At 34.6% G+C, this 16,209-nt stretch overlaps 1 protein-coding gene across 4 annotated transcripts in view; it reads left to right on the top strand.

The window, feature by feature from the left end:
- SGMS2 (sphingomyelin synthase 2) overlaps nucleotides 1–15,643 on the top strand; it is a 106,350-nt gene extending 90,707 nt beyond the window's left edge. For all 4 annotated transcript variants that reach the window (XM_031942777.1, XM_031942778.1, XM_012552009.3 and 1 more), the window contains 2 exons: nucleotides 8,905–9,071; nucleotides 10,898–15,643. In XM_031942777.1, the coding sequence (XP_031798637.1) occupies nucleotides 8,905–9,071; nucleotides 10,898–11,101 (371 nt within the window). In that variant the 3' untranslated portion in view covers nucleotides 11,102–15,643. The remainder of the gene's footprint in view (nucleotides 1–8,904; nucleotides 9,072–10,897) is intronic.
- Nucleotides 15,644–16,209: the final 566 nt, after the last annotated feature.

The raw sequence follows: 16,209 nt of genomic DNA, 5'->3' as shown, positions 1-16,209 counted from the left end.
TTTTCAGAGTATTATTATATTTCTAAGTACTTTGATCCATTATCTGTATCCACAAAAAAAGTTCTGAAATAATAATTTTTTGATGTGCCTTCCTCTGTTTTTAGCTCCCTTTGAAAACTAGTCAAAATGATCCTTCTGTCTTTAGTGTTGTGGTAATTCTAAAATACCCCAAGTCTATTACTTAGACCTCTCTTTATACATTATCAAGTATGCTTTTTAGAAAGTCCAACTGGTTTGAGCCATTATAGAGGCTGTGAAACAAATAAGAATGTATATGCAACCATTTTTTAAACTGTAATATGCTTTGTAAATGTGATGGTTGTTTGGTTTTTTTTTTTTTTAATAGATATGAGAGCCTAGCTAGTAGTTTTTCTTTTTCTTGTTTTAATCATGATCCAAGAAGTGGGTTGTTGTGTGTGTGTGTGTGTGTGTGTGTGTGTGTGTGTGTGTATGTGTGTGTGTGTGTATGTGTGGTGGGTGTGCCATGGTTAGCCATGGCTTTGCAATTTAATATTGCCTTGGGAAAACTTAACAGTGACATATTTTATAATTCTTTGTGAAAGAACATAGTTCTCTAAATACAGTATTAATTCCTATGATGAGTGAAAGATGAAATAACTGAAAAAATTCAATCTTCTATGCATATTGACTTATTAAGCAATGAATGGCAGTTACCCAATAAACTGAGACCAGATCATCTCAGCTTGGATGGGATCCCAAATACAGAAGAATCGATTTTTATGCATTAAAAACAATTAATCAAATAAGGCTAATTTAATTAAAAGAAAACAATACTTTAGGTGATCTGCTTTCTAATTGGGTTAAAAGATTAGAGACTTTTCAAGTAGGAGAGAAGTGAATGGGTACAATTTCCTGAAAAAATGTTTATTACTCAATTCAAGTATCTCTGAGCAATCTAAGAAAAATGGAAACAATAATTGATGGATTAGTATGGGATCAAGTTTCCAAATTAGACATGAGTTGCTTGAGATTGTACAATTGTAAGAAAACTTTTTGCAACAATCTTTGAGTCTGACTGAGCAGTTTAATTTAGGTCTTTAGTAAAGGATCTCTAAGCAACTGGTGAAGTTGGTCCAGTTTCCCAGCTATGCAGAGCTTGGTTCAAACAATCCAGTAAGGTTTTCTCCTCATTCCTACAATTGAATAAAGTTCTCTCTAAAACAGAATTTGGATTAAAACCATAAATTGAATTGATAGGAAACTGAGCTAGCTCTAGAATTAAGTGGCAAGATGGGGTCATTGTAGTTCACTCAATTCCCACAATTCTGTCCTACTCCCCTCAATTCCCTCATTGCTTTAAGACTGTCACTGAAGCCTGGTTCTTAATTTCTAGGTCAGGAGTTCTTAACTTGGAGTCTGTGAACCTTGTTTTTATATTTTCATAACTGTATTTCATTATAATTGGTTTCCTTTATAATTTTTGTAGTTTGTAGTTCACAAAATCATGTGAAAAGCATGATTTTGAGAATTCCATTTTTACCATACTCTAGGGGATTCTGACATACATAAAAGGTTTAAAAAAAAAAACCTTTAATTTAAAGTGTGGAGGCTTTTTTTGCAGTCAAATATTATACTAATGAGAAACCAGTAAGAAGTATAGAGGGCACAGTATTTATTCAAGTCCTATTTAAAATACCTGTAAGAGTTGGGTACTTATTCTGTGGAAGATTTATGGGACAGTTTGGATAAGAATCTCTCAAACTACCATGGCATTTGAGAAGTTTCAAGTGGGCCAAAAAAGCAGCAAAGTTGCTGACCCTGGTGAAGACCCATTTCTATCAAAGTAGTCTACTAACTTGGGTAGTAATTTTACATTTAGTATTTAAATAAATATAGGCCAGAGGAGATGGGGATGTCTGTGTGTGTCCACACCCTAAGCACCAGTTTGAAGTTCTAAATTAAAACTTTGCTTTAATTTGTAGCATAATTTGTAAGTGTTCACATAGAAGAAAATTATGGTTTGAATGTTTTTGCCTCCACTCTTGGTGATAAGCATTACTTAAGTATGTGATAAACATTACTTCAAGATCTGCTCTGTATTTTATAGAAATTCTGTAACTTTGTAATTAGCATCCTATATATAAAAAGGCCAACTTAATAGTTAGTATGGATATTGTACAAATATCATCTTCCAAATTGGGCCAGATTGCAGTACGATTGTTTTGAATTAGCAACGGATTTAGGTCCTTTAAAAGGCCTGCTTCCTAGGGAAAAGTCTCATTTGTGTCTATTTTGTATCCATTCATTTCTGTGGACTCTCTAGTGACTTGCTTTCTGGTAATTCTCGATTTTGCTTATTTAGTTATTGTTAGGGCAAGTCGGCTTGGCAGCTAAGCAGGTTCCTTCTTTGTAACCATAAAGTAATACATCAGCAAGATTCATTATTATCATAACATGGTAAGACATTTCTATTAACATTCATACGTATCCCAAATTTTGATATACATTCCTATCCAACAACCTATAGAATAATAGCATGTATTTTCATCCCTATTTTGTAGATGAAAAACCTGATTAAGGAGCAGGCCTGCTAATAGACCTTCATATATTACTTATTCTAATCCTCTTGATTAAGTTTGTAAATATTCCATTTTAAAGTAGATATTGACTACCATATACTTTTGAGTTTGGGTTTTTTTGTTTGTTTGTTTGTCTTGTGGACAAAAAAGCCCTGAGCATCAGAAGACATGGATCCTGGGTTCATGTCATGGCTTCAGCAGTTACCAGCTGTGGCCCCTTACGGAAAGACCTCTAACCTCTTAAAACCTTCATTTTTTTTAATCTTTAAATGGGAATAACATATTCTTCTAGGATGAGAAAAGCTTTTTAGCAGCAAATGTAGATAGCGAGGGTAGTGTTTGATTATAAGATAATTTGAAAAAGAACAATTTAGTACCTGGATAGTGAGTTCAAGGTGAACTCCATTTCTACCTCTTTGGTTCATTTTGTGACAGAACCATGTAAGACTGAGAAAAAAAAAAGTGATTTTCCTGCTTAGCTCTTTATTTTTTTTTATAGCTGACATGTGCTAGTGTAGCACCCTCTCTTGGTCAGTATGAGAAATTAGTTAATGACTGGAGGGCAAGGTTTCCAAGATTTTGTTAGGGGTGACATAGCCTTTGGAGGCTACATATTTGCTGGCATTGATAATTGATTGGAGAGAAATTAGGAGAAACCATTATTCTCTAGAAAGATAAACCATATTCCTCTAAAATACACTTAAGACCAGAGATCATTCTTGCACCTTATTCTTTCTATCATCCCATGAATGATCAACTACTACTACTTTGACCTAACTCTGTTTTCATCCATTGGGGTCCTTTGTGGAAGCCAATGCAACCTTAGAGCCAATGACTTAGCAGGAAATGTGCTAATAATATGCCACAGAGCATCTTACATTTATTATTCATGGTCCCCTATGACAATCTAAAGTCTCAGAATAAAATTTTTAAATGTATAAAATAAAATATGTGGAATTATAAAGAAAACCATTTACACTGAAGTAGTCATCAAATTTCTTTTAAGTTTATGAACCACAGAGTAAGAAACTCTGCTTAAAATTTTCTGATACAATGTCCCCATAACAGTGGCCATGAAGTGTGAGACAAGGTGGTATCACTGCAAAGAATACTGGACTAAGAGTGCCAAGACCAGGTTGAAATACTTGCTTTATCACTTAGTGGAATCTATATGACTATGGCCAAGTCACTTAATTTCATTTATTCCCAGTTTTACCTTATATCAAAATGAGAAAATTGGATGAGATGACTTTTTATGTCCCTTCCAACTCTGAATTTGAGTTATAATGATCTTAAGTGAGCAGTATAGTGAGTAGTATATCCCCATTTTTTTCTGCTGAGGAAACAGAGACTACAAGAAGATTCATGTTCTTTTTCCCTCTAAATTGCCAATTGGACAGGGAACCATTGGTTTGGAAGAGGGGCCTCAACATTCATAAGACTATGCATTTTTCTTCTACAAAATGCTACTTTCTTTTGGTACAAAGTTCTTCCTGCAGACCTGTTTCCCACTTACTAAGAATCTCCTTGGGAAGTTGATAGAAGAAGGATAACTCAAGTGCTAGACAGGTATTTAGAGAAGATCATCTATACCAGGAGTTTTTAACCAGGGTTCTGTGAACTTGCTGTTTAAAATATTCTGGGGAACTTCCAGTTCCAAGTAACCCTTGGAAGCCTTCCTAGATACCTCTCCAAACAACTAGAAAATTGCCTCAGAATTGATTTAACAGCAGGGAAGCAGCTTAGGAGCCCAGCAGGAAAGGTCTGTCTTATTGGGGTACAAGTGGGAGCAAGGTCCTAAAGCCGCCAGCCAGCCTCACAGCAGAGGACCTGCAGCAAGGTTGCAAGCCAGAGGCAACCCCACCAATGAGACTACACCCTTCTGAAAACCAGTAGCCCCCTCCACAAGTGAGTAATCTGTGGAGTGCAGCAAGGTCCCACCCTGGTGACCTCATCACCCTACCAAGATACCAGCAAGGTCTTAACCCCATTGCTGACCAATAGGGGAGCTCCTCCCCCCACTTACCCATCCCCACCTCCACAGCCAACAGCAGGACCCTGCCCCTGGGGCCTACCAGCAAAGAGACCTTGTTTCCATAGCTCCCAGCAACAGGGCCCCACTCCTGGGGCAGATCAGCAACAAGATCCCTCCTCCAGGACCAGCCCCCAGAAAAACTGTTACTCTAGTAACTCAGCAACAAAGGCCTCACCCTTGGAGTAGGCCAGCAGCTTAAACCCTACACCATGGGAGTTTGTATCTCCACCATCCACTTCCCCTGTATGAGCGGGAAGGGAAGCATACCCTCCTGGGAAAGTAAGCATCTAAGTTTTGGAGCCCAGTGAAAGTCAGCAGTAAGATCCAGAGACTCAGTGTTAAAAAGCTTCAGAATAATATTTCACAAAAAAGGCAGAAAAACAGCCAAAGAAAAAGCTTGATTATAGCAAGTTACTATGGTGAAGAAAAGATCAAGGCTTAAAAGAGGACAGTCATATCAAAAATGGCTAATAGTGTGAAGTCTCAAAGAAAAATGTAATTTGATCTCAGGCCCCAAAAGAATTCCTGGAAGAGCTTAAAAAAGGATTCTTAAAAGTAAAGTAGAAAAGTAGAAGAAAAATTAGGAAAAGAAATGAGAATAATACAAGAGAATTGTGGAAAAAAGAGTTAATAGCATGGGAAAGGATAAACAAAAATTTACTAAGGAAACTAGTTCCCTAAAAATAGAATTGGTCAAAAGGTACAAAAAAGTACAAAAAAACTTTTTTAAAAAAGATAATGATGTGAAATTTCTCATTGGAAAAACAATTGACCTAGAAAATATATCTTGGGAATATAATATAAGAATTATTGGACTATTGGAAGGCCATGATCAAAATAAAATATTTTGATAAATGTGTTTCAATATGATTGATTTTCTTTTAAAAATCTTATTCAATATTTCATTTTCCCCAAATTACATGTGAAAACAATTTTAACATTCTTTTTTTCAAATATTAAGTTTCAAATTCTCTCTCCCCCTCTCCCCAATTTAGAAAGCAAGCAATTTGATATAGGTTACACCTATATGTATGTATGTTACACCTATATATATGTATGACCTATGGTCATACAAACATTACAGACCAAAAATTCCCAGGAAAAATAAAGAAAAAGTACCATTGATCTTCAGTCAGGCTTTGCCAGTTCTTTTTTTGGAGATGGATGGTTCTTTTCATCAAAGTCCTACAGAACTTTTGGATCATTGTATTTCTGAGAATAGCTAAATTATTCATAATAGATCTTAATACATTTCTATCACTGTATACAATGTTCTCTTGGTTCTGCTCATTTCAGTTTGCATATAAATCCAGGTTTTTCTGGATGCTGCTCATCATTTCTTACAAAACAACAATATTCCATCACAATTACATACAACAACTTGTTCAGCCATTCCCCAATGGATGATCATCCCTTCATTTTCCAACTCTTTGAACATCACTAAAAGAGCTGCTATAAATATTTTTGCACATAGGTCCTTTTTATTTTTGTTTTTTATCTCTTTGGGATACAGACCCACTATGGTATTGCTTGGTCAAAGGATATATAAGGTATTATAGTCCTTTGGAAATAGCTCACCTTGCTGTCCAGAATGATTGAATCAGTATAGCTTCACTAGTGGTACATTAATTATTGCCCTCCAATATTTGTCATTTTCTTTTTCATATTATTCTTTTTCATATTTTTCATATTAGTCAATCTGACAGGTGTGTGCTTTTACTTTGCATTTTTCTCATAAATAGTGATTTAAAAGTTTTTTATATGACTACATATCTTCGAATACTTTGAGAACTGCCTGTTCAATTTTCTGACCATTTGTCAATTAAGAAATGGCTTTTATTTGTATAAATTTAACTTAGTTTTCTAAATGTTTGAGAAATGAAGTCTTTATCAGAGAAACTCACTGTAAAATTTTTTCACATTAAGATTGTCAAATATATATATATATATTTTTTTTCCTCCATCCTATTTTCTCATTTATCCTACTCTTTTTTACCCTATCCATTTTCAAAAGTGTTTTGTTTCTAACTTTTATCTTCCAACAAACTGCCCTCCCTTTTATCAGCTCTTTTTCTCTGTCTTCTCTTATTCCCTTCATTTTCTACTTTCCAGTATGATAAGATAGATTTCTACACCCAACTGAGTGTATATATTATTGAGATAATTCCAATGAGAGTAAGGGTTGTGTGTTCTTCTTCCTACTTCTTCCACTATAAAATTTCTTTCAGGTTTCATTTATGTCAGATAATTTCTGCTTCCCCCTCAGGGTATTATTCTTTATTTTTTTAGATAATCACACCATCATCTTCAACTCACACCTCTGCTTTCTATTCCTTTTTTTTTCCTATTTCTATTCTTTTCTATTCCTTTTGACTGTCCTAATAATGCAAATGTTTTTAGGAGTTATAAATACCATTTTACCATGTAGGAATAGAAATAGTTTAACCTTATAAAGTTCCTTATGATTTCTCTTTCCCGTTTACCTCTTTATGTTTCTTTTACATCTTTTATTTAAAATTCAGATTTTCTATTAATTTGTCTTTCATCATGAATGCTTAAAAGTCCTTTATTTCATTTGATGTCCACCTATCCCCCTAAAGGATTATACTCAGTTTCATTGGGTAGATGAATCTTGATTGTAATCCTAGCTTTTTTTGTCCACTAGTATATCGTATTCTAAGCCTTCTGATTCTTTAATGTAGGAGCTGCAAATCTTGTGTTATTCTGACCATGGATTCATGATATTGGATTGTTCCTTTTTGCTGCTTGCAGTATTTTCTTTTCAATTCAGGAAGTTTGGAATTCGGTTATAATATTCCTGAGAGTTTTCATTTTGGGATCTCTTTCAAGAAGTGATAGATGAATTATTTCAATTTCTATTTAACCTGTAGTTCAAGAATATAAGGGTACAGGTTAAATAGAAATTGAAATAATTGATCTATTATTATATATTGTTATAGTTGAACAGTTTGACTTTTCAAGGCATTTCTCTCTTCATTGGATTTTTGTGCCTCGTTTACCCTGTGACTTATTTAGTTTTTTAAGGTGATTTTCCCCCAGTATTTTTTGTGCCTCCTTCACTAATCTGTAGACTCTTTTTAGTTGGTTTTCTTTATCACTTTCATTTCTTTTCCCAGTTTTTCCTCTACCTTTCTTACTTGATTTTAAAAATTCTTTTTTGAGCTCTTTCATGGTCTGAGACTAATTCATATTTTTCTTTGAGTTTTGAATACAGGAATTTTGACTTTGTTATCTTCTTCTGAGTATGTGTTTCCATCTTTGACACCATAGTAACTTTTTATATTCTGAATATTTTTCTGTTGTTTACTCATTTTTCTAGCCTGTTTCTTGTTTTAAATTTATGTTAAAGTGGGTCTTTGCTTCCAGGTGGGAGCTTCAGGTTTTTTGTATAGCTGCTTTCAGAGGTAATTTTGGGGACCTGAGATGTGTTTACTACATTCTTCCTGTATTGTGTGTTAGTTTATGAACAACCACAAGAACTCTTTTCAACCCTGGAATTGTGGTCAGGATCCTTATTCCCATGTGACCATAAACTTTCACTGGGACTAAGATCCAGGATTGTGTCCCAGATCCAGTTATAGAAGTGAAACAGAATCTTGCCCCCGGTGCCAACAAAAGGGACTTCTGTGAATCTCCTTCTCTGTGGGCTGAGCAGTCTAAAAACTGCCACTGATGGAATCATCCTCAACCCTGCTCCTGTTTTTTTTTTTTTTTTTTTTTTTTTTTTTTTTGGCCAAGACGGTGTTGGTTGCAGCTTTTGCTGAGCTACACATCTCTCATTCTAGTGCAATAAAGCTTTCCTTCTGACCTTCTAAGTTGTCTTGTGCTGGAAAATTATTTTATTTCATCTTTTTGTAGGTTCTACCACTCTAGAATTTGAGTCATTATTTAAAGGTTTTTGAAGGGGTTTTGGGAAAAGCTAAGGCAAATCCCTGCCTTCACTCTTGCATTTTGACTGTTCCTCAGAAATTAATTGGTTTCCTTTTGATGCCTTTTTATTTTGTTTTTTGCATTTAAAAACACGATTCTGAGAAAGGACCAAAAAGCTTCATCAGACTGACCAACAACCAGATTTTTGATATAACAAAAGAGAAGATGCCCACATGTGGCCTCATGCTTTCCTTTTCTAGGTGCCAAAGTTCACCTGAGGAGTGTCGAGAGAGATCCCTGGCCAGCTGTTTTCTGCCAGCCTTTTGGGTTCAGTTTAAAGTCATGCTTTAATGCATTGCATTCATTTTGGATATTTTAGCAGTTCTTGACTGGCTTATCTCTGGAACGAGGAGTAATGTATAGCTTTCTGTTCCACAGATTCACCCCGTCACTTCTGGTGGTATCATTTGATATGCTGGCTGCTGAGTGCTGCCGGGATCATCTGTATTCTTGTGGCTCATGAACACTACACTGTTGACGTGATAGTTGCTTATTATATCACAACAAGACTCTTCTGGTGGTACCATTCCATGGCTAATGAAAAGGTGAGAGCAACAAATACTTAGATGTATAGAAGAAAGAAATCAAGGTGATGCGAAAAAAAAAAAGGAATCTAATTTCATGTGGTTTTAAATAGCACAGCCTTAGAGAATATAGCTTTGCCACTGACACGCTGTGTGTTTATGATGTAGTCACTTAGCCTCTTTGTCCACCACCTCTTTTTAAAATAAGGAAAACTAAAAAAATTTATAAGTATGCCTGACTTCAATCCTTCCAGGATATATGATTTTATCAGTGAGGGTATTATACCTTTCATAGGTGGAGATTCAAGTCATAAGAAATCTTCATGGGCTTCTGCCCTCCCTCCAAGCACTTTCTAGTGATCAAACTTCTTGTGATGAGTGTCCCTAAATTTAGAGCAGCTACGTGCACAATGTGAGTGCTGAGCCTGAAGTCAGGAAGATCTGAATTCAAATCTACCCTCAGATGCTTCTGATCTCATGATCTTGGACAAGTCAATTAATTTCTTTCTGCCTCATTTTCATCATCTGTTAAAGGAGGGTGAATAGCACTTGCCTCCCAGGGTTGTGAGGATCAAATGAGACATGTGTAAATGCTTAACATATTGCCTGGCACCAGTAACTGGTCCTTAGTAAATGTATGTTCTCTTGCTTCCTTCTATAAATATTCACCTTAATAGGTTTTCTTTACATTGTAGCTATTCTCACTGAATCTATATTTCATTTGCTTACCCTTTTTTCAGGGAATGAGGAGCCATAGAAACAAAATCTTTGTGGTAGGAATCACTTTCAAAGTGTTAGCAATTGGGAATGAAAATATATTTTAATTTCAGATTCATTAAATGATCAGCCTGCATATTAACCAAGGTTACTTGCCCAGATAGTATCTGAGGTTAGATTTGAATCCAGGTCTTCTTGAATCCAAGGCCAATGTTCTATCTACTAGCCACCTAGGTGCCTTTTCCTATATAGGCACATAAAGGGAAATGCTATTTTAAGAGTGAGAGTAGGAAGAGCTTTCTTATAACTGTGTTAATGTGGCATTTAAGCCAAGCCTTGACATTTGGGTCAGATTAGGATAGTTGGTAATAGGGGTGAGAGTAATGTTTCGACTGGAGTGCTGAAATTAGAAATAAGATATATTGAAGTGAGAGTTAGTAGACTAATCCAAACCAAGAACATTTATGAAGTACCCCACGACATGTGAGGGATTGCATTAAGTGCAAGTAATATCAAAAAATTAATTAATGGCTATATGACTTGGAGTACCAAATCACTTCCTCTCAGTGCCTCTCAGAAGCAGGCAATCTTTATAATATGAGTAGAAATTACAGAAAAAAAGATGCTGGCTTCCTTTGGAAGAAGACATTTTGAGAACTCCTAGGTCTGGTTCCCCAAAAAAGAGGGATAAAGACAAAAATAACAGTAAGACCAGACAATGAAAATCAAATCAATCAGTATGTCTTTATTGAATGGCTGTTATTTGCTGAAACACTAGGCCTTGAAGATTCAAAAACAAAGAATTCAATAATACTTTATTCTTAAGGATTATACTCTAGTAAGAGGCTTAAATTCTAAATTAAAAGTTACTTCTCAGAAATAAATTCAGATTATTAAATGAAATTAAAATGTGAAAATGAAAACAGCTATTTATGGAAAGTGAAGGTTAATTTTATAAGATTAACTATTTTCTAAGTTATTTTTCGTATTGGTTAAGTGAGATTTTTAAAAATTCTTTTTCTACTTATTAGACTGGTTCTACTTACGGATGATTGTAGTTTTTGTCCTATTTAGAATTATTCATTCATTGTTAAATTTCTCCATCATGTTTTCTTCTCTCTACATGACAGAGTTTGAAGGTTTCATCACAGACTAATTTCTTATCTCGAGCATGGTGGTTCCCCATCTTTTATTTTTTTGAGAAAAACATACAAGGCACAATTCCTTGCTGCTTCTCCTGGCCATTGTCCTGGCCACCTGGCTGCTTCAAATCCTCCTGCAAAAAATATTCACGGGTTCAGAAAACAGGAGAGGACAATGAAAAATCCACCTGAAAGGAAGAATCATTTGGAAAAAAGCATAGGCTCTTAGACCAAAATGTTTCATGCTATAACCAAAGGTAGAGTTGTTTTTTTAAAAAATAGGATTGACTGGTATGTGAAGATGTGGACCAAATTTTGTGTAAATGATTTGAATGATAAACAAAGTATTGTCCCGTGACATGGTGTTTATTTATCTAAGAGGGGAAAAAAAAGACTTCTGCAGCTCTGTACCCATTGATGATGAGACCCAGGACTGTGATTGACCAATTAAGTTGTAAAAGAGGTGCCAAAGAACACATCCCTTCCATCCCTGGGCCCATGCCCTTTCTTTACCCTCTTCCAAAGCCCTTCCACTCAGAACTCAAGAATGCATTCCCAATCCTCCCCTCTCCTTCATCCAGCACAGTAGGATTTGGTGTTTTAGACACATTATCATGCTATACATGTAGCTACGGTATAAAGAGAATTGTAACCTAATGTTGGAAAGTAGGTGATAGCATTCTCAAGGCTTTCTCATGGAGCCTCAGTGAGGGTGACACTCCATCCAGGAGTGCCCAGGTGACATCCCCATCCCCGGGATGGAAAATGTGGGGCAAACTTTCACCATTTTCACAGCTTTGGGAAAAAAGGATAGCTTAGAATCCTGAAGTGCTCCCTGCTGCTACCACCCAATAGATGATATACCTATTACTTTATACATTTTTTTTTTAACTGATGCCTTTATTTGTTAAAAACAATGCTAGGCTGATGTGCTTCAATTGCAAAATGTCTGGCAACATCACAAAGGTTTTACAAATGTGTAAATACTGCATTTTAAAAGTGTATTTAGTAGATATCAAGAAAACAATACTGAGATGTCTCTAAAAGGACATTAATTTTGATTCCTTCTTCTGTCCACTAGGGTTGTTTGGACTTGCTCCAGTGCAGAAAAGGTAGATACCATGGGTTAAGAAAACTTCCGGGTATCAGTGCTGGTGCCATAAGCCTGCTTGCTCTCTGAGGTCAAGTCCTCACCAAAAGTTTACTTGGGTTTGGACTAAGTACAAACCCTAGCAATGACAAAAGATCTTTGGTCACACCAAATTATGAAGGATTCTTGTTCTAAATATTTACCTCGTTTTTCCTGAAAACCCAAAATAGATGCCTAACATGTTAATGTATTCTTGCCTTTTATCAAAAGACTCCACTAGCCAGATTATACATAGAGAGACACTATATTTCTTTAATCTTTATCCAGTGAAAATGGTTATTACTTGGTGCTGAATTAGTCAGAACGAGTGTGTGACTGTTAAGACTTAACAATAACTACGTTTGTTTATAGATTTATTTAATGAGGTAATACAAAACAATGGATTTTTTTTCAATCTTAGCAGACTGTATTATTTAACACTAGAGTATCTTTGGCTGATCTCTGAACTTATTTCCTCAAATATTTGAGGGCTGTTTTTAAAGACTTCCAATAAAACTCAGCAAAAAGAAGCAACCAAATTTTCAGTAATACTAAGTGTTAACACTGGGAGAAGGTAATATTTGTAGGAAAGGAAAAACTGTTTCTTCCCTACAATGATGATGAAAAAATACAATCAAGTTTTCATCATTAGCAAAACCAGTTAACCTTTATAGATACATGATAAGTAAACTTTTGAATTAAATTTATTTCAACAAAGCACAAAATTTCCCCCACTCTTAAAGCAGTTGTCATCCTTGGTGCTAAAATTCTCTGAATGTCTTTAGTGTTGCTGCTTCTCTATAGTGGAAAATGCAGATCAGCTCACTTTAAATAAGAATTACAATTAAATAAAAATTACAATCTAAACATTCTTGGTAGGATTTTAGATGCAAGGTTGGCCTAACATTCAAAATGAAGTGAACAGACAAAATCTTTGTAGCTTACATGGATTTATGTCCAGTCTTAGTTACACAAAATTTTCATCTTAATTTTTATTTATAGACAAATTTATGAAGGGACATAGTAGTCTGCTCAAAAATCTTTTCCCTTCCTAGGAACTAAAAATCACTGCTGGCCCCAAAAAAGAAAAATAGACAGTCCCAGATGATTTGTAAGTATTTTGCTGCTATACAGGCACTGGGGGATTATTTTTCCCATTGGACCACTAATGGAAGTGGAAAACATACTCTGATGCAACACTTGGTCATGATCATGATTTGGATCCCCCACTTTTTTCAAGTGATTTGTAATTATCAAACAAATTTAATTCCAATTTTAAGAGATAACATCTAATAAAGACCTTGGTTAGCTTTTTTGACTAGATCTTACATTTGGGTAAGTTCCAAGTAGAAACTCCATTGTAAAAACCATTAAAAACATGTTGCCATTCCCTTTTCTGGTCCGTCTTCTACTTTTACATCCAGGTGTTCTGCCATTCAAAAGCTCTTTGTGTATGTGTAGCTCTTTGTGTAATAGATGAGGAATAAGTATTTTCATTTTGATATGGAACATTTAGGGAAATAAGAAGTGAATTTGAGTCAAAGAAAGGAAATGTTGGAATTTAGCCCCAGATGTCATATTTGGAATTTAAAACTTGGGTATACTACCCTCACAACATTTATCTATATATCACATCGATTCTGTTTATTGCTATAAACCCACAAAAGTGAAAGTAACTTTTAGGGTGAAAGCCTGGAATGGAATTTCATATGGAAAATAGTTGTTTCACCCTATAAAATACCGTCCCAATATCTCTGAAAATGGAGCAAACACATGTTTCCTCAAATCTCAAGCACTGGTATATTGAGTTCCCCCAAAGGTAATCATAAAGTTGAGGAAAAGGTTTTTGACCTCTTTGAATCTTGAGACACAGAACACTGGTCATATGGTAGCTTTGGTAAAAGATAACTTGGTGTATATTCTACTGCCCTCTTGTGGAGATATCATATATAATAAAATCTACTTTTACTGTTTCTTTTTAAGAACCCCAATGAACCAAAGGTGGTTAAACCATCTTTCCAATTCTTTATTCATGTTTTGTTTTGTTTTTTCCCCAAATGAACCTCTTCAATTGCTTCCATCATTGTCAAGCTGTTCGAGTACAGAAGATAGAAATTACTCTGATGGCATATTTAAATTGGGGTAGAGAAGAAAGGTCAAAATCCATTTTTGAATGGAATTTGTGCAAGATAAATGTTCTCCTAGCATGTATGATCATCAACATTTGAATCATCTTTAACTCAGTGTCACTAAGCCACATGCTTCTTCCACTTTCTGTTTCTGTTGGCTTTAAAATAAATAGTCAAGGCAAGTTTGTCCTCATCGTATTGTTGGGTTTTTTTTTTTAACCCTATTCTCATCTTCCAACTTAGTTTTTCAAATTTAAATAAAAATTCAAATTCAAATCGAAGAATATTAGTTTTTTTTTTTTTTTTGCACAATTAGAAAAATGTTACAGGTTCAACCTGGTCTTATCACTTAATACCAACAGATTTTAAAGGAAATGTGAAGTCTCTTGAAATTTAAAAATTTGTGACTAAGGCAAGCATATTTTACACAAGATACAATGTTTTGATGTCTTTGCTCTTTATGTGCCTGTGAAAAATATTTTATCAATCAAACACATATTATTAACCTCAAATATTTTTATTTATAAAAGTGATAATGATATAACCCTCCCCAATGCAAATCAAGTCAGTGACCCAATCAAAGTTGTTTTGGGCAAAAGTGCCTCCTTTAATATTTTCCTGCTGCTTATTAGGACCTATGGTACCCATTTAATGCTATATGTTCTAAATGAATCTTGAATGGAAATAGGTCTTTATTGTGTTTAATGAATTAAAACTGTGCTATTTTCAGAAGGAAGGAAGGAACTATCCACATAAGCTAATCTAATTGCCAAGTTGGAACACTTTATTTAATTTACCTCCTATGCAATGAATAATGCTGCAAAACATATGGTTATGTTACAGTATGCCCATAAAAACAGATTTTAAGAGGTAGCCAACTATATTCTTTTGGAAATGTACTGTACTGTTTCAATGTGTTAAGTGCCTTGTAAAAAGTACAATTTTAGGTCTATTCTAGAGTATGTTATTTTCCTGACAAATATTTTTCATTATAAAAAGGATAAACATGTACTATATGCTATTATATAACTTATAGTTTTATTAAATGTGTTCACATTTTAATCAAAAATCATAATATAAATGTTAGACACTCATGTTTCCTATTCAAAAGTAACATAAGCATCAATTTAATGAATGGAATTCATTTTTAGGGAAAGAAAGAAATGAAAAAATAGTTCAATATGTTTAGAAGTGCATTTTTTCATGACTGCTTTTTTATAAACACATTTCAGTTGTAATTTAGGGGCGTGAATGTAATACACACATACTCCTAAATTGCCAAAGTTTCACTTTTTTTTAAGTGCCTAATGGTGAGTTAAATGTGAGTTAATCGTGAGTTATCCATCCTACAGAGGATAGATAACATGCATATCATTTATAATTCCTTTCATTTTGCTTTTCATTTGTTTTATTTTTTAAATGAGATGGCATACTTTGTATTTACCCAATAAACTACAAGAAATGAATTGTTTTCAAAATTAGTATTGTGATTGTGTTTCTTTGTGTACAAAATTATTTGAAAGATATCTATTTACTTTTCTGATTTTGCAAATGATGACTTTGTTTCTGAAAAAAATGGTATATAATCAAAAAAGAAAGAAAAATGGCCAAGAAAAGATGGCTAGAGCTTGTAGGATGTATCCTGGAATCAATACTAAATCAGCTCAATTCTAAATCCATCCAATCCCTTTGGCCCAATGATGTTTACTAAGAAAGTTCTCAAGAGGATCTGTCTTTCATACTTCTAGAGGACATCATATTAGTGAATAGGGGGCAGTGGCAAGATTGGCTTGACCTATAGATTATATATTTGAAGAGGGCTCCTTCAAGGCCCATGTACTGGGGCTTCTGATCATCCAGGGATGAAAAGGAAACTGGACCAGCCTGTGATTAACCTTACAAATTATCATGACAAAGAGGGCCTGCCTTCTGAGATTATCCTTTAATTTATATGTCTTGTTTTCATATTGTCCTCTCCTGTTACTGAGTTTTTTGAGATCAGGACAATCTGAGCTTGTTTTATTGACTGGCACATCCTGTGA

Source organism: Sarcophilus harrisii, chromosome 6 (genome assembly GCF_902635505.1).
Source record: "Sarcophilus harrisii chromosome 6, mSarHar1.11, whole genome shotgun sequence".
Classification (NCBI taxonomy): domain Eukaryota; kingdom Metazoa; phylum Chordata; class Mammalia; order Dasyuromorphia; family Dasyuridae; genus Sarcophilus; species Sarcophilus harrisii.
The sequence above is the reverse complement of the archived record's forward strand: the minus strand, read 5'-3'. Positions and strand labels throughout refer to the sequence as shown.